This window comes from Caretta caretta, chromosome 9 (assembly GCF_965140235.1).
Source record: "Caretta caretta isolate rCarCar2 chromosome 9, rCarCar1.hap1, whole genome shotgun sequence".
Taxonomy (NCBI): Eukaryota; Metazoa; Chordata; order Testudines; family Cheloniidae; genus Caretta; species Caretta caretta.
In genome coordinates, this window is record NC_134214.1 from 37924405 (window position 1) to 37949291 (window position 24887).

Below are 24887 nucleotides of genomic sequence, written 5' to 3' on the forward strand. Positions count from 1 at the left end.
TCTAAAGAAAGCGGTTTCCTTTTCCGTCATTGCATAGGTTTGTTAGAAAGCTTAGAGATCATTTTGTTTATGTTCTTGCATAACTATAATATGGGATAAAAGGAAAAATGAGAAGCCAGGCTATTTATAAGCTCAGTTGTTGGGGTTTTTTTTGTTTTTTTTACACTTACCAATGGACAATGGTTTTCCAACTTTCATAACCGTGGATCACTTTGAAGGAGAGATTTTTTGTTGTTTAAATATCATGGTACACTTACAATAAATGTAATGGAAAGAGATTAGAGGAAACAATTATCTGTTTTCCCAGTTTGTTTAATTTGCACATTTGAGTACACTCTCTAAATAGTCCTTTTCACTGTTTCCCCCATTTATAATTAATTAGCTAGTTTCCCCTGGTTTGTATTGGACAGCAACATGGAATGGAATTTAAAAAAACAAACAAAAAAAAAAAAACCAGAAAAATTTGACTGTAAACCACGAAAGTTGACAGGGTGATTCAGGTGTGTACTACCTGAAACTACTTGCACTTCAACTTTTGAAGTTGACGAGATTTCAAGTTTATGGTGTTTCCTTTCATCCCCATTGTCACTGCAATTAAGAAATCTTTGGACATACACATTTTCAAAATAATATGGATCTGAGTAGATGTAAACAAATTAAAATTCTGATGGTGAAAATAGTGGGATTATATAAATAGGGATAAAGTGGGTTTCCAAACCCGCCCGTTGGCCAATTCAGGAATGGACTGTCCCAAGGAGTTTAGGTTCAGAGTGCATCAGACACTTTCTGCTTCATGGTTGCCAAAGAGAACTACTTTCTACCAAACCCAAAATCCCATGGTTGCCTGGTTTGGAGATCCATTACTAACTGAAAACTAGGATCAGATTTGCTAACAATTGTGATTCATTTCAAAGGATTTGTGCCCCATTTTGAGCTAGTCTTGAGTGGTCTTGGGTAAGCTTAACTTTGGGTGTTGAACTCAAGCAAAATGTGTGTCTGCACATATTTCAGGAAGAAAAACAAATGAAATTTGGTTGCTTTGGCTGAATTTTGCTTTGTTGTTTTGAGTTCTTTTGAAATTGAACCTGGTGTGGGAGGTTCAAATCCCTGTAAATTGAAATAAACAACCAAAAATATTGCACTAACCCTTGCAAAATAAGAGTGCCAATTGCAACACAGCTCTATTGCTGTGTATACTTCCTCATAGATCCAGCCATTTTGAATTTTGCCCATTTTTGACTTTCTTACTGAAGTGTTCACACAGCTATTGTAACTGTCCTGTTATGATAGGGAAAGCAAATCTACTGCATGGATGAACTGTAGTTCTTTGAGAAGATAAACTCAATGAGGCATAGTTCCATTATTAATTGAACACCTTTACTGAGAGTGAAAAGCCAACAAAACAGATGACAGCATCTTAAATGGAATTGTACTGCACTAGACTAAACTGGGCAGTGACAATGGGATGGGATGTGCGCAAATATAACAACTATGATCTTCTACACTAGGTCTATTAGGAGCAGGAATAGCTTCTAGGTTATGGAGTTCCAGTCTACATTAACGTCAAATGTGGAAAAACAATAAAAAAGTTATTAATATTTTTCTAAATTAGTGACCCACAGTTAGAAGAAAAGCAGAACTCTCATTAACATAACAGCTGTCTTAATGTGGCTTTAACCCGGTGACTTCTTACATTCCTTATGGCTTCCTCTGTTCCCTTGAGATTCTCACCAGTGCTATGATCTACAGCCTCACACATTCCCTAGTACATCTAACATATGGATCTTTGACTTAACCCAGCATGGAAGGAAAGATCCCAGTCAATCAATGATTAAAATACCGGAACTAAACCTTTTCTGGATTAAAGAGGAGATTCATCTGAAATAGCCAGTGTGTGGGTACTTGTTTAGTCTTCTCAATCTGCCTGGAACACTAGAAGTCTGACAAAGCGGTTCAGCACTAGCTGAAGACTGTGCACAGTATTGCATAAAACACATGTATGAAGGACATGATCTAAAAGAAGAATCATGAAAGAAAAATTGCAAAGAGATTTAAGGATGAGGAGGTGGATGGCTATAATGACATGGCATTCATAGTTTTGCTTTATCATCTTTCATTGATATATATATATTTGGTGAGCAACAATCATAGACTCATAAGACTGGAAGGGACCTCGAGAGGCCATCTAGCCCAGTCGTCTGCACTGAGGCAGGATGACCCACCCTTGGAGATTTTTAAGAGCAGGTTAGACAATGATGGAGATTCCACAACCTCCCTAAGCAATTTATTCCAGTGCCTAACTACCCTGACAGGTAGGAATTTTTTCCTAATGTCCAACCTAAACTGCCCTTGCTGGAATTTAAGCCCATTGCTTCTTGTCCTATCCTCAGAGGTTAAAGAGAACAATACGATAGGAGCCTATAAAAATGCTCATTATCAATAACTGTGTCATTTTTTCCCCCTTGCTACTGTAACAGCAGATACTGTTTTTACGTGCAGGAAGCCACTGTTGTATGTCAGTTATGAGTATTTATACACTATGAAATATCTGCCAGAACCAATCCTCCCTCCTCTTAAGGCCTCACTGTGGGAGCTCCATTCTGACACATCTACTCTGTTGGAATGAGGCTGCACTCTGGGGAACCACAAAAGGTTTGGCAGACTGAGAAGCCACCTCCGTAGTGGAGCTGCTAATTCTGCTCCTTAAGGGTATGTTTACATGGCAATGTCAGCGGATTTGGGCTAGCAGGGCTTAGGTTAAGGGGCTGTTTATTTGAGGTGTAGATATTTGGGCTTAGGCTGAAGCCCAGGTTCTAGGACCCTGCAAGGGGGAGGATCCCAGAGCTCCAAATCCAGCCTGAACCCAAATTTCTACATCACAGTTAAACAGCCCCTTAGCTCGAGCCCCATGAGCCTGAGTCAGCTGGCGCAGGCCAGCTCTGGGTGTCTAGTTGCAGTGTAGACATACCCTTAGACATTTTTGACTCTAAAATCCCTCCATCACTGCCTCCCCCTTACAATCTTCTAGGCTCTATTACCAGCTGAGGGTGGGGGACAAGGGTGGAAGAAACTTGCAGCCAAAATTGCATGAAAATTATAACAGAGAGCTCAGCAACGGATGCAGCTTCTCCCTCTACTCATTCATCTGCAACTCCCAATGTGGAAACTTGAGACATAAATGGTATGATATGGGGGAGGCACAGAGATGGAGAGGGAGGGTGAAGTGTGTGATGGAGATGTGGCATATCCAGTTCTTCATGTCACACTCAGTCAGAATCTGAACTCTGTTCTCAATTAGATTTAAGGTTTATTCCCATAGACATATGTACAGTGGTAAAGTTTGTTTATGTGTGTGATATTGGGGAAATGGAGATGTGTTCGGATAGAGAGGATGTGGGATTGTTGTGCAGGTAGGGAGCTTGTGAGTGTGATGTTTGTTTGTGTAGTGAGACATGAGAGATGAAGTTGTACACATTTAATGTTGCTTTCACTGGTGATGTCTTTGATTTGTATTGTTTTTTTTTTTTTTTTTTTGGTCAAGCGATGCTCTTGAGTTACTTTAATTCTATGCTAATGATGGGGTTTTGTGTGTTTAGAAGATTATGATTATGGAGCTGTTTGGGAACAGTCATTTCCATTCTGCAGGATGGAATTTCAACCTTTTATTTTATTTTATTTTATTTTGTTCTGAATTGGAATGAAAAGCCAGAATTTCTTGGGAAATGAAATTTTAAAAAAGGGAAATGTTTCATTTTGATTTTGACTTTTTAAAATTATACTCTTAATAATATAAAATAAATGTCTGAACCAGGGTTTCTCAAACTGCATTGCACCATGACCCCCTTCTGACAACCAAAATTACTACATGACCCTGGGAAGGGGGACCGAAGCCCAAGCTCCACCACCCCGGGCAGGGGGACCAAAGCCCAAGCCCAAGCCCAGCCCTGCTGCCCTGTGGGGGAGCCAAAGCTTGAGGGCTTCAGCACTGGGCAGTGTGGCTCAGACTTAGGCTTCAGCCCAGAGCCCCAGCAAGTCTAATACCAGCTCTGGTGATCCCATTAAAAAGGTGTTGTGACCCACTTTGGGGTCCCGACCACCAGTTTGAGAACCGCTGGTCAAAACAAAAAATCATTTTGAAATGAAAAATCAAAATGACGTTATTGAAAATACTATTTCAGCAAAATCAACACATTCCTGGGTAAAGTTTCAGGTTTCATGATATGGCATTTTCCTACAGAAAAATCTACCATCAGAAAATTTTCAGCCAGCTCTAGTTATGCTGAGGTAGTCACCCACTTTCCCTGGGTTAACAAGTCCGGCTGACGTGTCTGGGATTTTCTAGGCAAACAAACTACTAGCCATAGTTAAAGGAACACAAAAGGGTACCAAAATGTTCTTCAATTTCAATCTGGTTTCTAACCAAATAGCATGAAAAAGGAGGGATTTTGTGCCAAGAGTTTTATCCCAGTACAAGTTGTCTGCTAATACCAACACCTTAGAGCACAGGCCTCTTACGCTGTTTTGGAGAGTTACTTAATTGACCACAAATGGCCCAGGGGCAGCAATTGGGGCGGGGGCAGCTTGCGGAGTCCCCTGGCTTCCCCTATGTGTAGGAGCTGGAGGGGGGACATGCTGCTGCTTCTGGGAGCCATGCAGAGCGGGGCAAACCCCCAACTCTGCTCCCTGGAGGGAACTGGAGGGTCAGATGTGGCCCCCGGGCTATAGTTTGTCCTCCCCGATCTAGCCCTAACAGAACATAATAACTGAATCCAAAATCACAGATGCTAGAAAGCTTGGAAATGCAAAGTTAAGGCTGTCTTTAAAAGCCTCCCCTCTGCATTAGAAAATAGGATGCATGGTCACCCAGAGAATCATAACTTTGGTCTCTTTCCAACCTATGCACTCATCCTGACACGTTATTTGTAAGACACTTGGGCACACCTACACTGGGGACATTTAGTGGTAGGTTTCAAAAACTGGTCTGCTAAACTGATCTAAAAACTGGTTAGAAATGTAGTGTAGATCCAGTTTGAGGTTCTTGACCCATTTTTACTGAATCAGTTTGAAGACCACCTCCAGGTTAGAAAATGTCTCCAGTGTAGACAAGCCCTTTGATTAAGGACTTTTAAATGTGGGGCTTGATTTTTGCTCAGTATCCAAGCTCTGCTTGGTGCAGGGAAGAGGAAGGGGACCAGTTTTTTCTCCTTGATTCTGTGCTGGCCTGGCCAGGATATCAGAGAGGTCAAAGGGTTGCTCTAACTTTGTCACCATTGCTAGGTCCTCAAGGACTTTACACCAGTGGAAGATTGGGGTAATAGAGAGATGTTCCACTTCTCTGCCCCCTGTATGCCTCCTTTCTCCACTAGTACACTCTCTACAGTGACAGGTTTCAGAGTAACAGCCGTGTTAGTCTGTATTCGCAAAAAGAAAAGGAGTACTTATGGCATCTTAGAGACTAACCAATTTATTTGAGCATGAGCTTTCGTGAGCTACAGCTCACTTCATCGGATGCATACCGTGGAAACTGCAGCAGACTTTATATATACACAGAGAATATGAAACAATACCTCCTCCCACCCCACTGTCCTGCTGGTAATAGCTTATCTAAAGTGATCATCAGGTGGGCCATTTCCAGCACAAATCCAGGTTTTCTCACCCTCCACCCCCCCACACAAATTCACTCTCCTGCTGGTGCTAGCCCATCCAAAGTGACAACTCTTTACATAATCAAGTCGGGCTATTTCCTGCACAAATCCAGGTTTTCTCACATCCCCACCACCCCCATACACACACAAACTCACTCTCCTGCTGGTAATAGCTCATCCAAACTGACCACTCTCCAAGTTTAAATCCAAGTTAAACCAGAACATCTGGGGGGGGGGGGGGTAGGAAAAAACAAGAGGAAATAGGCTACCTTGCATAATGACTTAGCCACTCCCAGTCTCTATTTAAGCCTAAATTAATAGTATCCAATTTGCAAATGAATTCCAATTCAGCAGTTTCTCGCTGGAGTCTGGATTTGAAGTTTTTTTGTTTTAAGATAGCGACCTTCATGTCTGTGATTGCGTGACCAGAGAGATTGAAGTGTTCTCCGACTGGTTTATGAATGTTATAATTCTTGACATCTGATTTGTGTCCATTTATTCTTTTACGTAGAGACTGTCCCGTTTGACCAATGTACATGGCAGAGGGGCATTGCTGGCACATGATGGCATATATCACATTGGTGGATGTGCAGGTGAACGAGCCTCTGATAGTGTGGCTGATGTTATTAGGCCCTGTGATGGTGTCCCCTGAATAGATATGTGGGCACAATTGGCAACGGGCTTTGTTGCAAGGATAAGTTCCTGGGTTAGTGGTTCTGTTGTGTGGTATGTGGTTGTTGGTGAGTATTTGCTTCAGGTTGCGGGGCTGTCTGTAGGCAAGGACTGGCCTGTCTCCCAAGACTTGACATGCAAAAAGGCCAGATCATAACCATGAATCAGACCCAATATCTTGATAAGGCTCTAAGACATTCACAGCCTGTTGCAGACAACTTAAATCACTCCAGCCAAGCTATAGATTGTCTGTATACTTGAGGAACTCTGAAGAACATGGCTTTTGAGTTGTACATAAATGATCCCCTGCAATCCTGTGCCCTAGGAATGTAATCTATCTATCTAATTTCTTTGCTAGCCTTTACAAAGTTTATAGCATCATAAGATATGACAGATTTGTATCTTTTTGAACACTTTTGCAGTATGACATTTACTTTACATTTGAAAAGCCATATATTTGCAGAGTGCGGGATTATCCCTAATGTGATAAATTTTGGTGAAAGGATGTGAATCCTGTCCTTTCCAAGTGATTGTGGATGGCCTTGAAGATGGCCCAAGGAAGAGTAGACCAATGAGACTAACCTTCGTACCTGGAAAGATACTCAAACCAATTAAACAATCAATATGTGAGCACCTAGAGCATAATAGAGTTATTAGGTATAAGCAGCATGGATTTGTCAGGAACAAGTTATGACAAACCAGCCTAATTTCCCCACCCCCCCTTTTTTTTGGACAGGGTTGCTGGCCTAGTGGTTAGGGGGAAAGCAATAGATGTGATATACCTTAATTGTAGTAAGGCTTTTGTCAGTTCCACATGACAGTTTCATTAGCAAACTAGGGAAATGTGGCCTAGATGAAATTACTATAGGGTGGGTGAACAACTGGTTGAAAGACCGTACTCAAAGAGTAGTTACCAGTGGTTTTCTGTCAAACTGGGAGGCCATATCTAGTAGGAGCCCACAAGGGTCAGTCCTGGATCTGTTACTATCCAATATTTTCATTAATGACTCGGATAATGGAGTGGAGAGTATGCTAATAAAATGTGTGGATGACACCAAGATGGGAGAGGTTGGAGGACAGGATTAGAATTCAAAAAGACCTTGACAAATTGGAGAACTCACTTGAATTCAGTAAGATGAAATTCAATAAAGACAAGTGCAAAGTGTGTACTAAAGAAGCAAAAATGAAATGAATAACTACAAAATGGGAAATAAGGGACTAGGTGGTAACATTGCTGAAAAGCAGGTGGAGATTATAGGTGATTGCAAATTGAATATGAGTCAATGTGATGAAGTTGCAAAAAGGCTAATATCATTCTGGAGTGTATTAACAGAGGTGTTGTATGTCGACAATAGTGAGGCCTCAGCTGGAGGACTCTGTAAAGTTCTGGCTTTGAGAAAGATGTGGGTAAAATGGAGAGAGTCCAGAAGAGAATAACAAAATTGATAAAAGGTTTAGAAAATCTGACTGATGAGGAAAAGCTGTAATAACTGGGCATTAGTCTTGAGAAAAGAAGGCTGAGGGATGAGCTGGTAAGTCTTCCAATATGTTAAGGGCTGTTATAAAGAGGATTGTGATCAAATGTTCTCCATGTCCACAGAAGGTAGGACAGGAAGTAATAGGCTTAACGGGCAGCAAGGAAGATTTAAGTTAGATATTAAGAGAAATTTTCTTTCTATAAGCTCTGGAATAGGCTTCTAAGAGAGGTTGTGGAATCCCCATCATTGTAAGTTTTTAAGAATAGGTTGAACAAACACGTGTCAGGGATGGTCTAGCTTTACTTGGTCCTGTCGAAGTACAGTGGGCTGGACTTGATGACCATCCAGCTCTACATTTCTGTGACTCTATATGGCAGAAGTTTGTTGTACCCACAGGCGCCAGCATTTCCCCAGGGGTACTTGACCCTGGCTCTGCCCAGGCCCCGCCCCCCACCCCATCCCTACCCCCAGCCCCACTCTGCCCTGCCTCTTCCTGCCCCCACCCCACCCTGCCCTGCCCCTTCCCACCCTGTTCCACTCCCACCCCCGAGCATGCCCCGCCCTTGCTCCACCCCATCCCCCCAGTGCCTTCTGCACACTGCTGAACAGCTGATCACAGCAGGCAGGAGGCTCTGTGAGGGGGAGGAGCTGATCGGTGGGGCCCGCTGATGGGTGCTGAGCACCCACTATTTTTTTTCCGTGGGTGCTCCATGGCTGGAGCACCCATGGAGTTGGTGCCGATAGCTGTAACCATGTGGGGGGGGGGGCAGACTTTGTATTCATGCCTCAGTAATGTACAATCAGCCCATCAACAAGAATAGGGAAATCCAGTTAGGTCACCTCTCCATTTTGAAGTCAGTGAGGTAATGCAGATGTGTGCTCTTTGAGGATGGGAATTTCTCAGCTTTCATTCATTCAGTGGCTGCTAATATAGTGGAGTTGTTACAACTGAACAGCACTTCTTATGATATTATTCCTTAAGTAATTGATTTGATATGGGAAGCATTATTTCCACCTCAACCAAGTTTTTAGCCTGGGAATTTCCTTAGGTTTTTTTTGTTTTTGTTTTGTTTTTAAGTATTTAAGAGTTGCTCTGTAAGAGGAGTGTCTCACAAACTGTTGGCAGAGCTTGCAGGGGTAGAACCTGCTCTTCCTTAATTTATCCTCTACCTCCATGTGGCTTTCTCCTCCACAGACTGCCCTTGGACCCCCATGTGCATCTGCCCCTCCCAGTTGGCCCCAAGCAGGCCATCTGCTGTGTGTGTGTGTATGCCTCTGATTTAGCACCACATTCTGCCACTTATACTCATATTAATTAGTACCTTACTGTCCAACTAATCCTGTTGAAAGTGATAGAACTACTCATAAAGTATTACTAAGCGTGAATAATGATGGCAAATTCTGGTTCTTAACAAGTAAATAATTTCCATTCACAATTTCCCTGGAATGCATCACAGGCAACAGATTACACCAGATATGGAATTTCTAGACTTACTCCTCAAGTTTGGTTATGATATGCTAAAGAAAAAATAAATAAGAAAAAAATTCATAAAGTGAAAACATCTATTTTTATTTTTGTCTCTTCTCTCCCAAATCCCTTGTTTGTTTTGTTTCAAACTTTCCAGGAAAAAAAAAATCATGTGTGTGAAAAATTCAGATTGATTCTTTAAAAAAAACAAAAAAACGTTTGTGTGGGGATGGCATATTTCATAATCTGATTTACGATGGTAAGCTTGCTACTGCCTTATTTATGGAGCAATGCTATGTAACAGAATAATCAGCTCAGCTGCAAGTGTAAAAACTTTTCTAAGCTTAGAAGTCTTAAGTAATTTTTTTTTAAAAATGGGTATCCTTTTCATAGCTATTTAGTTACATGTTATGTTTTCTTTCTTTTGTGCTTTTCTGTAGGGATGGGATGCAGAGAGGGAAGGAAGGAAAGAGAGAGTAACAAAGAGTTTGCCCTCGCTTTCGTTAGGTTTTAGTGAGCTTTTAAAATAGAAATTTTAAAATCCAAGCCAGTGGATTTAAGTGTCTCTTTTTTTAAAGTAACAAACTGAACTCACGTGCTAGGCAGTCACTGAAAAATGATGTGAAAGGATGAGCTGTGTCAAGAGTGAAGACTTTACTGAAGCTGCATTCCCCTAAAATAGATTGAGTGAGTAGTCCAAACTACTCAGCCTACCACAGTGGGATAGAAGATGGGTAGTGTAAGGTATAGATTCAGGGACACTGACCGCCTTTGGGCACATCTCTGTTGTTAATCCTGCTTTGCTATAAGGAACAAAATCTGTTCTGAGGCACATCCATTTTACATCATGTAGAAAAGAAAAGAAAGAAAATACTTTGTACAGTTTGGTAGAAAATATTCACATAATTACAGACTTTTTCTGGGGAGAGGCAGGAATTTATCTTGGTAAATTATCTAACTATAGATCTATACTGGGCAAAAATGGTTCAGTCTTTTAGTATGGTGGTGAAGAAAGGAAGTAATTCTGTGATCCTGTTTTCCAGTTATCTGCTGCCAAGGGCTCGAATTTGGGGCATTTTAATTTTATATATATGTATGTTAAATATATGTTAAAAAACAAGTAAATAGAAATATTTTCTGAGAATACTCAACTACAGTATTTTAGAAGTGATTAAATGAAAAGACTAAATCTGGGATTTTCGAAGAAACTTAAGGGAGTTAGGTGTCTTGAATTTCAGTGGAAGTTGGGCACACAATACCTCTGTGGAAATCCCAGCTTAATTGTTTTGTGGAATGTCTCTGATGTTGTCAGTCCAGTGGGAAAACTGCCAGTATCACAAAACCCACCACCATAACGGGGACATCTCTTGGCAGAATCAACGGAAAGGACATGGTCTGAATGGGCATGGAACCTGAATTGCCTTTTGAAGTTCAGAGGAGCTGGAACAGGATGGGGGCAGATTGGTGGGGCATTTTGAGGAAGCTGACCTATCTATGGTGTATCCGTTCCAAGGATACACAGGGCCTGATTCTCAACTCCTTGCTCAGAGTAAGCTCTCAGGGTCTCATCCAAAGTCCACTGACACAATGGAAAGAGTGATTTCTATGGGCTTTGGATAAGGCCCTTGTTTTCTTTGAGGCGGTTTGCTTGAGGGAGGAATGCAGGACTAGACTCTTAGAGAACTCCTGACTCCAGAGCTGTCACTGTCAGTGCTGCAAAAGGCGCTGCGTTAACTTAACACAAACATTTTTAAGAAAAAAAATCCCTAATGTAAAATAAAGAAAAACACTATGAGGCAAAGGGAACAAATTCTTTGGCTTAAATTAGAAATGTCATTAACAATACATCAGTCTTTTGACTTTGATATATCTTTGTATGTCTTTGGCACTCATGCTTGCAGTGGCCAGATTGCATTTAGTGCAAAATGTCCACTAGTCTCTTGCAAAATTCACTTTTCAAATGTTTTGCCCATTTGGTTGGGAGATCTTTCGGCCTTAAAAGCACATAGAAAACTTTCTGTTTATGATAAGACTGTTGAAATGTGAAGGCTAATTACATTAGTGTGATCCCAAGTGAATAACTGCATCTTTTAAGGAATACTCAGTCAAAATCTAGGAAATATAACATTGGCTTGATCAGTTACAAACTGCTTAAACAAAATATGATAACAAAAGGCAAGACATAAATATTAGAAATTAGAGATAGAAAAGGCCTATTAGGTAATCTAGTCCATTCTCCTCCAGTGCAGAATTGTTCCCTTCAGCATATACCCGAGTGATTTCTCCAGTCTACTTTTAAAAGTGTCTCCAGTGAAAGAGTCTCCAATATTTCCCTTAGGAGACTATTCCTCATTCTGTTATAATTCATTATCAGGAACTATGACTGATTATCAGCTTAAATGGCATCTTCTGTACCTAGGAAGACTTAAAGAAATCCTGTCCCTCTGTGTTTTTTTTTTTAACACCCTTCAAATACATTCAATTGTAAGTTCTTCTGGCAGAGACTGTAGAGACTTTTAAAAAGTACCTGAGTGCCATGTTCAAAAATGAGCAATTAGGAGCCCAAGTCTCATTGGAAGTCAATAGAAATTAAGCCTCTAAAGCCCAGATCCTCAGAAGCTGCCTAACTCTCATTGAAACTAATGGAAGTTAGGTATCCAGATAACATTTAGGATCTGAGTCTAAGTACCTAAGTCCCTTTGCTCCAGAGTCACTTAGGTACTTTTGAAAGTTTACCCTGTGTCTTCATATGTGTTTGCATGACATCTAGCACAATGATGCCCTGGTTTGGGCCTGTGTGTGCTACTATAATATAAATATTAAATAATAGATTATATTTCCTATTAGGGCTCAATACTGCATAGGGATATTAACATCTGCTCTGGATGTATGTTATGTGGTAGCCTGATTGTGCATCCCTTTTGCTTGCACAAGCAATTCACTGTGGTAGTGGCTATTCTACATGTCACACTACAATGCTCAGTGCTTAGGGTCTCCTCTCCCATTGATCAGCTCCTTTGCTTGCTATTACTTGTGAGGGCTAATTACACTGTATAATCAAAATGTAAAATTGCTGAGTCACTGGTGTTTTGGTTCTATTGGGCATTATGGTGCAAAATGGACAATGTTAACATGTGGTGATAAGTATCATGCTCATAGCAGAGGGGTAAGGAAAGAATGCAAAGGCATTATAGACTCTTCTATATCTGAGGAAGTAATTCATTATGTGGGGGCTTTTGCATAAGTTAAGTCAAAAGAATGGGAAACATAGTATTTTTCTGATATGATGTATTGTTGCTGTTTGAATTGCACTGGGAATGAAAAAGAAAAAGTTTCCAATGTGTTTGCTTGTGATGGTGTGATTTTTGTTAAGCCTTGGGGATGATTTACCACTGTGTTACTCCCATTTTCCACCATCTAACTCCACTGATTTCAGTGGAGTTACACAGTGAAAAACTGGAGTAACACTGTTGTAAATCAGGTCTCCAGTGGTAACATATTTAGTAAGGATCTATCTAATATTTGTGAGCATGTTTATTTTGTCTTGAATTTTTCTGAAGTAAGCTGACACTATAGGAAAATCTAAGACCTATAGCCTAATAGTAAAAGCTGTCATGCTACACTATCCAAGGTTATGGGTTCAAAACAGCAGTGTGCTAATTTTTAAAAATGAGCACAAAGGACAATTAGGCCTGGTCGACACTAGAAAATTAGATGAAAGAATTCTTCCCTTGACCTAGCTACCACCTCTTGGGGAGGTGAATTACCTATGCAGAAGGGAAAACACCTTACATTGGCATAGATAGTGTCTACACTGAGGGCATGGCTACACTTGCAAATGTAGAGCGCTTTGAGTTAAACCAGCCTTTGTAGACTGCAGTAGGGAAAGCGCTGCAGTCTGTCCACACTGACAGCTGCAAGCACACTGGCGTGTCCACATTTGCAGCACTTGCAGCGGCATTGGGAGCAGTGCATTGTGGGCAGCTATCCCACAGAGCACCTCTTCCCATTCTGGCGCTGTGGCTTGTGGGAAGGGTGCGGGGGTACGGGGCATTCTGGGTCCTGTCCCAACGCCCCATGATGCATTGGTTTGCATCCCAGCAATCCCTCTGCTTCCGTTCACAATTGGCACCATCTTTCAACGTTTTTTGTACTGCGTGCTCTGTCTTCCCTTTCGGTCTGTGGGAATGGAGCCCAAACTGCTGAGGAATATGCTGACGAGTCTCACCAGCACATCACATTTGGCAGTCGATTTACTCCTTAAGATCCAAAGTGACAGTGAGGACTCCGACGATGATATCAACTCGCGTAATGCATCTGACACGAGATTGCTTGTGGCATTCACGGACATGCTCACCACCACAGAACGCTGCTTTTGGGCTCGGGAAACAAGCACTGAGTGGTGGGATCACATCGTCATGCAAGTCTGGGATGACAAGCAGTGGCTGCAGAACTTTTGGATGAGAAAAGCTACTTTCATGGGTCTGTGTGAGGAGCTCGCCCCCACCCTGAGGCGCAAGGACATGAGATTGAGAGCTGCCCTGCCAGTGGAGAAGCGGGTGGCTATTGCAATCTGGAAGCTGCCAACTCCAGACAGCTACTGATCAGTTGCTAACCAGTTTGGAGTGGGGAAGTTGACTGTTGGAATTGTGTTGATGCAAGTTTGCAGGGCCATTAATTGCATCCTGCTCAGAAGAACCGTGACTCTCAGTAATGTGCATGACATTGTGGCTGGCTTTGCACAAATGGGTTTCCCTAACTGCGGAGGGGCAATAGATGGGACGCATATTCCAATTCTGGCACCAGCCCACCTAGCCTCTGAATTCTTTAATCAGAATGGGTATTTCTCTATGGTTCTCCAGGCGCTTGTGGATCACCATGGGCGTTTCATTGACATTAACGCAGGCTGGCCCGGAAAAGTGAATGACGCACGCATCTTTTGGAACACTGGCCTGTTCAGGAAGCTGCAAGCCAGGACTTTTTCCCCAGACCAGAAGATCACCGTAGGGGAAGTTGAAATGCCCATTGTGATCCTTGGAGACCCCGCTTACCCTTTAATGCCATGGCTCATGAAACCCTACACAGGGAGCATTGACAGCAGCAAGGAGCGGTTCAACAACAGGCTGAGCTGGTGCAGAATGACTGTGGAGTGTGCTTTTGGCTGTTTGTTTAAAGGACCGCTGGTGCTCTCTGTATGGGAAGCTGGACCTGGCCGATAACAGCATCACCGCAGTTATATCCACATGTTGTACCCTCCATAACATTTGTGAAGGGAAGGGTGAACGATTCACTCAGGCATGGAACTCAGAGGTTTAACACCTGGAGGCTGAATTTGAACAGCCGGAGAGCAGGGCTATTAGAGGGGCCCAGCGCAGGGCTTCAAGGATTAGGGTTGCCTTGCAGGAGCAATTTGAGGCTGAAAGCCACCAGTAATGTCTGGTGCCCTGCACAGGAGTGAAGTGCAGTGGTTCCAATGTTAGTAGGAATCTGTGTTTGCTACATATGATACACTGACTTGCAGTGCCTGTTGCTTTCCTGGACTAAGGTATCTTTTATCTTATGCAATAATAAAGAATGTTTTCAAAGCAAAAAAATCCATTTAATGAAAAGAAAATGCATTTTCTTTTCAAGAAACACAACTGTTTGAGAAACACAAAGGGCAAGGGGGTGGGGTGGGGAACGGTACAGTTACAGGTTTGCGTATGTCCTGTTATTATACTCAGCCTTCCTGTCTGGAGTGCTGTGCAATGAGTGCTGCACTTCAGGATGGCTATACTGCATGGTGATGGGGGTTGAGTGCAGTGGGTAAGGGTCGTACTTTTCAGTGCTGGGTGGTGAAGCTACAGGTGTTGAAGGCAGCTGGTGGCGATAAGAACCCAGATGTGGGGGAAAGGGGTTGGAGGTGACATGGGGGCACAAGGGAAAGAGTTTTGGGACAAGGGCTGCGGAGGGGGAGGGGCAGACGCGGTAGTGCTCTGCCTGCATGGCTACGAGAGCCTGGATCGAGTCTGCTTGGCACTCCATGCTGCTTATCAGCTGCTCTGTGCTTTGGTGCCAGCGATCTGCATTCTGCTAGTGGACCCTCCTTTCACTTTCCTGCCACTCCTGCACTTTTTGATTTTCATTAAGAGAGTGCTGCATGACTTCATATAGCATGTCCTCTCTGCTTCTACGTGGCCTCTTCCTGATTCTTTGCAGGCTCTCGGCCAGTGATAATATGGATGGCTGAGATCTCAAGGTTGCATCTGTAAAGGCAAAATGCAACACTTAACGGAGGCAGCATTGTTCACACCAGACAGAGCAATGATTCCCCTGGACTTAAGGGCAAGCACAGTCTACACAATAGCATAATTTGCCCGTCCCAAAGCGAGCGCACATAACCCACGGGAGCCCCAAAATGGTGAGTAAGCACAGGGTCAAGGGGGACTGATACTTTCATGGCTGTACTGTCCTCTGGGTTTCTGTGCCTTGGGGAGAGCCAACAGCAGCTGCAGGGGGCCCCTATACTGAACACTGTCCCCACATTTTCCACAGGAGTTCGTCCTGGAAGATATCTCGCTGCTGAGGGTGACCTGGGAAGCAAGGGAGGGTCTTCTACTGCAATGCGGCTTGCCTGTGTGCAGCAATGGTCCCCCCGCCCCTCACGGCACAGTGGCGTGGACATCTTAGCCTTACTGGGACAAGGACCACAGTGGCTCTCCCGAGAAACCTGCGCAAGCGCATTGCCCAAGTTCTGGATGAGACCTTTGAAGAGATCACTGAGGCCGATTACCGTGATGTGAGAGAACACATCAACACCCTATTCCACATCTAAGCATGCATGTAGCCCTAACCCTCCATGCCCCAAGAGCCCGCACCAAATAACTTTCTTCCCAGAATAAAAGCCGCTTTCCGGGAACCTCCTCTGGTGTTTGTCTTTCCACAAGCACCAGCCGTCACGACTGGCTACCTTCCTCCTGGCTTGAGAACAGCTCCTGGCTGCATGCATCTAGAGATGCCGGGGTGTTTTCCTCCTCCTCGGCACCCTTGCTCCCACTTTGCTCCTCCTCCTGCCTTATTGGACTGGGCTCTGAAGTGTCCACGGTGGTATTCGGAGTGGAGGTGGGGTTGCCCCCAAGTATTGCGTCCAGCTCTTTGTAAAAACGGCAGGTCGCAGGGGCAGCACCAGAGCAGCTGTTTGTCTTGCGGGCTTTGCGGTAGGCATCCCGCAGCTCCTTCACTTTAACCCTGCACTGCAATGCATCCCGGTCATGGCCCCTTTCCGTCATGGCCCCTTTCCATCATGTCCCTTGATATCTGCCTGAAGGTATTGTAATTCCTATGGCTGGAGCCCAGTTGGGACTGGACAGCTTCCTCCCCTCAAACACTGATGAGGTCCAGCACCCAGCCATTGCTCCATACTGGGGATCACCTGGCGCGTGGAAGCATGGTCACCTGGAAAAATTCGCTGAGAGCACTCCACGCCTGGCTGAGCAAACAGGAAGGGGATTTTCAAAATTCCCAGAGAATTTAAAGGGCGGGTCTGACTGTTGGTCACCTGAGGGCAGGGCAGTAGAGTTCAAAGTGATGACCAGAGTGGCTAGAACAGACATTGTGGGACACTACTGGAGGCCGATCAGAGCGCACTAACAGACCAGGGCATCCACACTGGCGCCGCGGCGCTCCAGCAGGGGCGCATCAAATGTTATTCCACTTGCCGAGGTGGAGTACCAGAAGCGCTCTAGCTGTGGAGTGAGAGTGTTCTACGTGCCTTGCCAGTGTGGACGCATCATGAGTTAAGGCACCCGGGGCTCCTTTAATGTGCTCTAATTCGCAAATGTAGCCATGCCCTGAAGCGCTGTGCTGCTATAGTGTTTTAAGTGTAGACATGCCCTTAGAGACATCACCTTGAATAGTGATTACTTTTGTTTTATAGCCTTTTAACTTCTTATGGAATTTAGAGCTGGTCCAAAGTCGCTTGAAATCAAGTCCCATTGATGGCTTTGGATCAGATGCCTATCTCTAACGTACAGAAACATTACTACATATGCATTTTCTTTTATTTTATATTTTAATGTATAATACCAATGAACCTCTCACTCTCCGTAATGAGGCAGGAGAGATGCTTGTGAAATCAGGCATTCAAAAGTCATGCAATAAAGAGTTATGGCTGAGAACACAGTCTTCCCTTTGTCACCTTGAGCTTATTAATGCCTTAACTTGTGGGACCTCATTCTCCTCTCACTAATTTTGCACTGTTGTAACTCCATTTATTTCATTGTGGTTACTCCTGATTTACACCAGTATGAGTGCAAAGAGAACCAGGACAGCAGTTTCTATATCATTCTAAAATGGTTAATAGTTAGTACATTACATATAATAATGCACTATAATAAAACTGGCCCTTCATATGCAACCTTATAAACACCATGCTCTAGTCTAGTCCATACAGTCTTGTGGCTTGATGTAAAAGTCACAATGAGATTTACAAAGCAAGTCAAATTTGAAAATATTTGTTTGGTAATTTTAAACTGTTTGATTTGTAAATTCATTGAGCTGAAATTTATGAACTAAAACTCCACATCTATTTAACATCTTATTAAACACTAGATGGCTTTAGTTAAATTCCTCTTCACTAACTGGAAGTTCTGCCAATACTGCTCACTAGATTATGCAAAATCATTTTTCATAGATATTACCCAAAAAAACAGCTGCCCCAATGTAGTATGTCCCAATTAAGTAGGATTACAGTAGTAATATTGTAGGCCCTGATTATTCAACAGGATCTATGCAGATTGTCTCCTGCACCTGTGTAGAGCCCCAGAGAAGTCAGTGGAGTGGCATATGGGTACATCCATGGGAATATCCATTTGCAGGATCAGGACCTTACACTGTAAGTTTGTCAAAGCATTGTAAGCAGTCAAAAAGGCTACAGTATGCTAGGATCTACTTGGAAAGGGGTAGAAAATAAGACAGAAAATATCATAATACCACTTCAGAAATCCATGGTGTGCCCACACCTTGACTATTGCATGCAGTTCTGGTCGCCCCATCTCAGAAAAAATATAGTGGAACTGGAAGTGGTTCAGAGAAGGGCAACAAAGATGATCAAGGATACAGAACAGCTTCCATATGAAGACAGACAAAAAGATTAGGGCTGTTCTGATTAGAAAAGAGTTGACTAAGGGGGGATATTATAGATCTATAAAATCATGAGTGATGTGGAAAAAGTGAATAGAGATGTGTTATTTACTCTTTCATACAATACAAAATCCTGAGGTTACCTGACTAAATTAATGGGCAGCAGGTTTAACACAAAAAAGAGGAAGTGCTTTTTCACACAACGCATAATTAACCTGTGGGACTCATTGCCCTGGGAGGTTGTGATGGCCAAAATATAACTGGGTTAAAAAAACAACTAGATAAGTTCATAGAGGATAAGTCCATCAATGGCTATTAGCCAAGATGGTCAGGGACACAACCCTTTTCTTGGGGGGGACCCTAAACCTCTGACTGCCAGAAGCCAGGTGTGGAAGTCTGGGTTGGATCACTCCATAATTACCCTGTTCTATACACTCCCCCTGAAGCTCTGGTAAGGGCTGCTGTTGGAGACAGGATTCTGGGTAAAATGGACCATAATCTGGCCCAGTATGGCTGTTCTTTTGTTACGCTCTTTGGAACAATGACTGTGTCCTTTTTAGTTTCTATAAAAGCTTCATGCAAAGCTGCATTTATTTTATTATATATATACAAACAAGCCAGGTTTGAGTAAAATCCATGGTATGTATATATGTAACATACAAAAACAGGTATTAACATAAAATCATGTAACATTTCTGAGTCAAGTTCAAGGTCTCAGGCCTTATGATTAAAATGTTCAGTGGCCTTTGCCCAGCATATCTAAAAGATCACCTAAAGCTCTGGGATAAAGACCATGGCTGACCTCAGGCACAATGGAACTCTCTACAACAAGGATAAAGCTTGTCTGATGGAGAGAAAGAGCTTTCTCTGGGGTCAGTCCAGAACTGGAACAAACTCCCACAACTCTCACCAAACCTTCTGTTCCAAGTGGAAGGCACCTTTCTTCAACCTGCATTCTCTAATAGAAACACAGAGCAGTGTGTATATTTAATACAGAAACCGAAAAAGAACAAAACCTAACTGCACACACAATCCCCCCCAACCCCCGGGGGAGGAGAGGATGAGGGGAAAAACAAACCACAAGAGAGACATTTATCACATTGCTTAACATAATACTGGAAGAAGGTCAGATGTTACGGAGTTGAGAGCAATAGAAGAACCTATATGGAACAGAAGAAAACTATTCTAGGATCTTTCTTCTTCCCTTTCCTCTATAAAATGGAGTTGATACCCACCTCACAGTGGTGTTGTGGAGCTCAATTAATGTTTATAAAACATGTCAAGATCTTCAGATAACCTGGTGACCTGAGGAAGGGAGAGAGTTGTGCACAAGGCACTGGTTAGTGAATGATTGAGGGGAGGGTGTCAGTCATAGCATGGCGATGCTGCTGCCCACTGCCTCCTCAGCCCCATTTCTCTTTTCCCGTCACCATTTGGCCCCTCTGTCTTTTCCTTCCATGCTTCCTCCATGGCTCCTCTTCAGAGCTACCTCACTCCATCTTCTCCCTCTTGGATCCATTTCTCCTCCACAAGGTGCCACATCCACTTTATGCAGCTATAGGGGCAACAAAAAGTAAATGTTTTATTGTGGGACTGATGAGGTAATTAAAGGGGTTCAGAAGAGGGTGAATAAATATGTGACTCTGGAGGAAGAGAAGGTTGGGGGAAAGAAATTGGTCAGGGCTTAGGCAGTCTGGAGGATAGGAAGAAGAGTCCAAAACTGGTGGATCTGGGTCTTCCCCAACTATTATTCACCAAATAATCCTCTTTATCCATTGACTCCTTGCCTGTTCAAGGAGGCCCCAGCAATAACACTATGGCCTTTGGTTTGTTCAAGAAGGGGAAGCACCATGTGCAGCAGAAATAAGGAGGGGTGCCTGCAGGTGGAAAAGAGGTTCCATCAGTCCCCCTAGCCAAAATATCAGTCCAGTGCTGCGTGACACCGCGAAACTGGGAAAGATACACCAAAGCACTCAACTCCGGCAAAAGAAGGATCTAGGTGGGGCCAATTCTCATTATACAGTGGCACAGCCCCACAATTTTGAAGTCAAATGGCTCAATGTGTTCTCAGAGTGATGCCTGTGGAGCAGCATATGTGGGACAGACAGAGGGCATGATGACCCAAACCTACCCCAATGCTATTATGTCCCTTAGAATGCAGGATACCTGAGAGGTGCAGCATAGTAGTGTCTTTTAGACATTGTACGGCATTATGTTTTCTGGCCACAAATAATGTCACTCCTAGAAAGCTGATCTGTATTATTTAGATTGGTGGTTCCCAAACTGGTCTGTAGAGCACTTGCTGGCAGTAAGTGATGAGCTGGCTGGTCACATGGGTCTAATTCTGCTCCTTGTTACCACCAGCTAAATTATATTTAAAAATAGCTAAACATAAATTAGACATTGTCCTAATATTAATTTTCCATGGAGTAATTGGTGCAGTTGCTGCAGGACTGGTATGTGATTGTGAGTGAGAAGGCATGCAGTCTGCATAATTGTAAATGGGAGGGTAAACAGCAGTGAGATAATCCTCTTAAGATGTGATCCACACTTAAAGTTTGAGGGTCTCTGATCCAGAAGTTGGGCCAGAGTCTCACCTGGTATAAATCAGCATAGCTTCATGGAAGTCACACCAGCCCTGGCCCGTTACATTTAGGATTATTTTTTTTAACCATAAAAGAGAACTGTGTTTGTCATAACTCATAACATACAAGGTATTTCTGACTAAGTAACAAGATCCTGCTTTTTATTTCTCGCTGGTATTCCACTGTAAGTAGGTCATGGAGAACTTGGAATGTGAACTGAAGATGGTTTGTCTGGAATTACTGTGTTTATTGAAGAAAAGTAGATTTCTAGATAAGATATGCATAGCTAATCCTAAATAATAGCTGGCTTGTGTCTCACATTGGAAACAAATTTCAAGAATGGTTCTATGTGAAATTATGATCCAGAGCTATGGAGTCTTAGGGTAAGGTGCTACATGCATACGAGAGTGCATTAAAAGCTGCTAGGAAGGACTGATTTAATTTGTGTACAAAGGCCTGTGGTGTTCACATTACATGTTTAAAGTTCTATTCTATATAGGTTATTGTACTGCATTCATCACTATAGCATCTGAGTACTTTCCAAGAGTGCATTAAATGGCATGAATAACATCTGTCATGTTAGGCACTTAAATCCATATTTAAGCATCTAAATAAGGGGGAATTGTAGGTGCTCATGAGACTTATTTAGTTGTAACCATATCGATATAGGTACCTAATTTTAATCACCCAAGTTTGAAAATAGTAGGTTAAATGACTTGGCAGAGGAGGAAGTGCTTGAGATGGAGTTGGAGTGTATTAGTTCTTGATTCTCAGTCCTGTATTCAGGCCACTAGATCAAGTAATGTTCTGCCGTGGACTTATTTCATTGCCATGAAGATTGACTTGTGTGGTAAATATTGAGCTTTTAGCTTCTTTTCAAATGCAAAATACATTAGAATTAGTAGGGGAAGCAAAAGTGGATGGGAACCTGGGAGGCAGTGACCATGAGATGGTCAAGTTCAGGAACCTGACACAAGAAAGAAAGGAAGGCAGCAGAATATGGACCCTGGACTTCAGAAAAGCAGACTTTGACTCCCTCAGGGAACTGATGGGCAAGATCCCCTGGGAGAATAACATGAGGGGGAAAGGAGTCCAGGAGAGCTGGCTGTATTTTAAAGAATCTTTATTGAGGTTACAGGGAAAAACCATCCCGATGTGTAGAAAGAATGGTAAATATGGCAGGCGACCAGCTTGGCTTAACAGTGAAATCCTTGCTGATCTTAACACAAAAAAGAAATTTACAAGAAGTGGAAGATTGGACAAATGACCAGGGATGAGTATAAAAATATTGCTCGGGCATGCAGGAGTGAAATCAGGAAGGCCAAATCACACCTGGAGTTGCAGCTAGCAAGAGATGTTAAGAATAACAAGAAGGGTTTCTTCAGGTATGTTAGCAACAAGAAGAAAGTCAAGGAAAGTGTGGGCCCCTTACTGAATGAGGGAGGCAACCTAGTGACAGAGGATGTGGAAAAAGCTAATGTACTCAATGCTTTTTTTGCCTCTGTCTTCACGAACAAGGTCAGCTCCCAGACTACTGCACTGGGCACCACAGCATGGGGAGGAGGTGACCAGCCCTCTGTGGAGAAAGAAGTGATTCAGGACTATTTAGAAAAGCTGGACGTGCACAAGTCCATGGGGCCGGATGCGTTGCATCTGAGAGTGCTAAAGGAGTTGGCACATGTGATTGCAGAGCCATTGGCCATTATCTTTGAAAACTCATGGCGATCGGGGGAAGTCCCAGACGACTGGAAAAAGGCTAATGTAGTGCCCATCTTTAAAAAAGGGAAGAAGGAGGATCCTGGGAACTACAGGCCAGTCAGCCTCACCTCAGTCCCTGGAAAAATCATGGAGCAGGTCCTCAAGGAATCAATTCTGAAGCACTTAGAGGAGAGGAAAGTGATCAGGAACAGTCAGCATGGATTCACCAAGGGCAAGTCATGCCTGACTAATCTAATTGCTTTCTATGACGAGATAACTGGCTCTGTGGATGAGGGGAAAGCAGTGGATGTGTTGTTCCTTGACTTTAGCAAAGCTTTTGACACTGTCTCCCACAGTATTTTTGCCAGCAAGTTAAAGAAGTATGGGCTGGATGAATGGACTATAAGGTGGATAGAAAGCTGGCTAGATTGTCAGGCTCAACGGGTAGTGATCAATGGCTCCATGTCTAGTTGGCAGCCAGTATCAAGTGGAGTGCCCTAAGGGTCGGTCCTGGGGCCGGTTTTGTTCAATATTTTCATAAATGATCTGGAGGATGATGTGGATTGCACCCTCAGCAAGTTTGCAGATTACACTAAACTGAGAGGAGAGGTAGGGATAGGATACAGAGGGACCTAGACAAATTAGAGGATTGGGCCAAAAAAAATCTGATGAGGTTCAACAAGAACAAGTGCAGAGTCCTGCACTTAGGATGGAAGAATCCAATGCACCGCTACAGACTAGGGACCAAATGGCTCTGCAGAAAAGGACCTAGGGGTTACAGTGGATGAGAGGCTGGATATGAGTCAACAGTGTGCCCTTGTTGCCAAGAAGGCCAATGGCATTTTGGGATGTATAAGTAGGGGCATAGCGAGCAGATCGAGGGACGTGATCATTCCCTTCTATTCGACATTGGTGAGGCCTCATCTGGAGTGCTGTGTCCAGTTTTGGGCCCCACACTACAAGAAGGATGTGGAAATATTGGAAAGAGTCCAGCGGAGGGCAACAAAAATGATTAGGGGACTGGAACACATGAGTTATGAGGAGAGGCTGAGGAAACTGGGGATGATTAGTCTGCGGAAGAGAAGAATGAGGGGGGATTTAATAGCTGCTTTCAACTACCTGAAAGGGGGTTCCAAAGAGGCTGGATCTAGACTGTTCTCAGTGGTAGCAGATGACAGAACAAGGGGTAATGGTCTCAAGTTGCAGTGGGGAAGATTTAGGTTGGATATTAGGAAAAACTTTTTCACTAGGAGGGTGCTGAAACACTGGAATGCATTACCTGGGGAGGTGGTGGAATCTCCTTCCTTGGAAGTTTTTAAGGTCAGGCTTGACAAAGCCCTGGCTGGGATGATTTAATTGGGGATCGGTCCTGCTTTGAGCAGGGGGTTGGACAAGATGACCTCCTGAGGTCCCTTCCAACCCTGATATTCTATGATTCTATGATTAAAAAGTACCATTATTTCTAATGTGCCTATGTTAAATGTACAAAATCAAATGTACCTAATTAAAACATTTGTAGGTCTGGTTTAGTAACCGGCGTGCTAGATGGAGGAAGCAGGCAGGGGCCAATCAACTGATGGCTTTCAACCACCTGATCCCAGGAGGATTCCCACCCACTGCCATGCCAACCCTGCCAACATACCAGCTATCTGAGCCCTCCTATCAACCCACCTCCATACCACAAGGTACAGTATGGGACAGATGTTTCGTTTAAACGGCGTTATTAGTGGTTTTCCATGTAAACTCACTTTAGAAACATTCTATTCTTCGAATTTTTAAAATGGTTCAGATGCATGTAGGCCTCAAGCCAGCAAAGCTCTGACATTGAACATGTGACTATTCCCATTGGCTTCACTAGCTCATGGCCTGATTGCCTATGAATGGTGCCAGTGCCAGACTGACAGCCTTAGCTTGGAGACTGAAGTTCCCTGTCCCTGGGAGAGGTACAGCACTGGCAGGAGTAGTGCAGATGTCCCCATCCTCTCCTACCATTATGTCTCAACTCTGCCATGTCCCAGTGCATGGTGGAGGTTAGGTCGTCAATCACTATGTTCATTCAGTCTTCACTTTGTTCATTCAGTTTGTTGCTAGTGACAACTGGAAATTTTTGTGCCTGACATCTGTCCAGTAGGAATTGGACTGAAATAACCAACCACTTCACAGGTACTGAATAGCCATCAGATGATAATAAGTTCCAGTTGCTACTAGAGAGGGAGTCTCA

At 43.3% G+C, this 24887-nt stretch overlaps 1 protein-coding gene across 2 annotated transcripts in view; it reads left to right on the forward strand.

Moving 5' to 3' along the window:
- Positions 1-24887, forward strand: part of PAX3 (paired box 3) — a 118859-nt gene that overhangs the window by 80189 nt on the left and 13783 nt on the right. For both annotated transcript variants that reach the window (XM_048864879.2, XM_048864880.2), the window contains exon 6: positions 24186-24351. In XM_048864879.2, coding sequence (XP_048720836.1) covers positions 24186-24351 — 166 coding nt within the window. The remainder of the gene's footprint in view (positions 1-24185; positions 24352-24887) is intronic.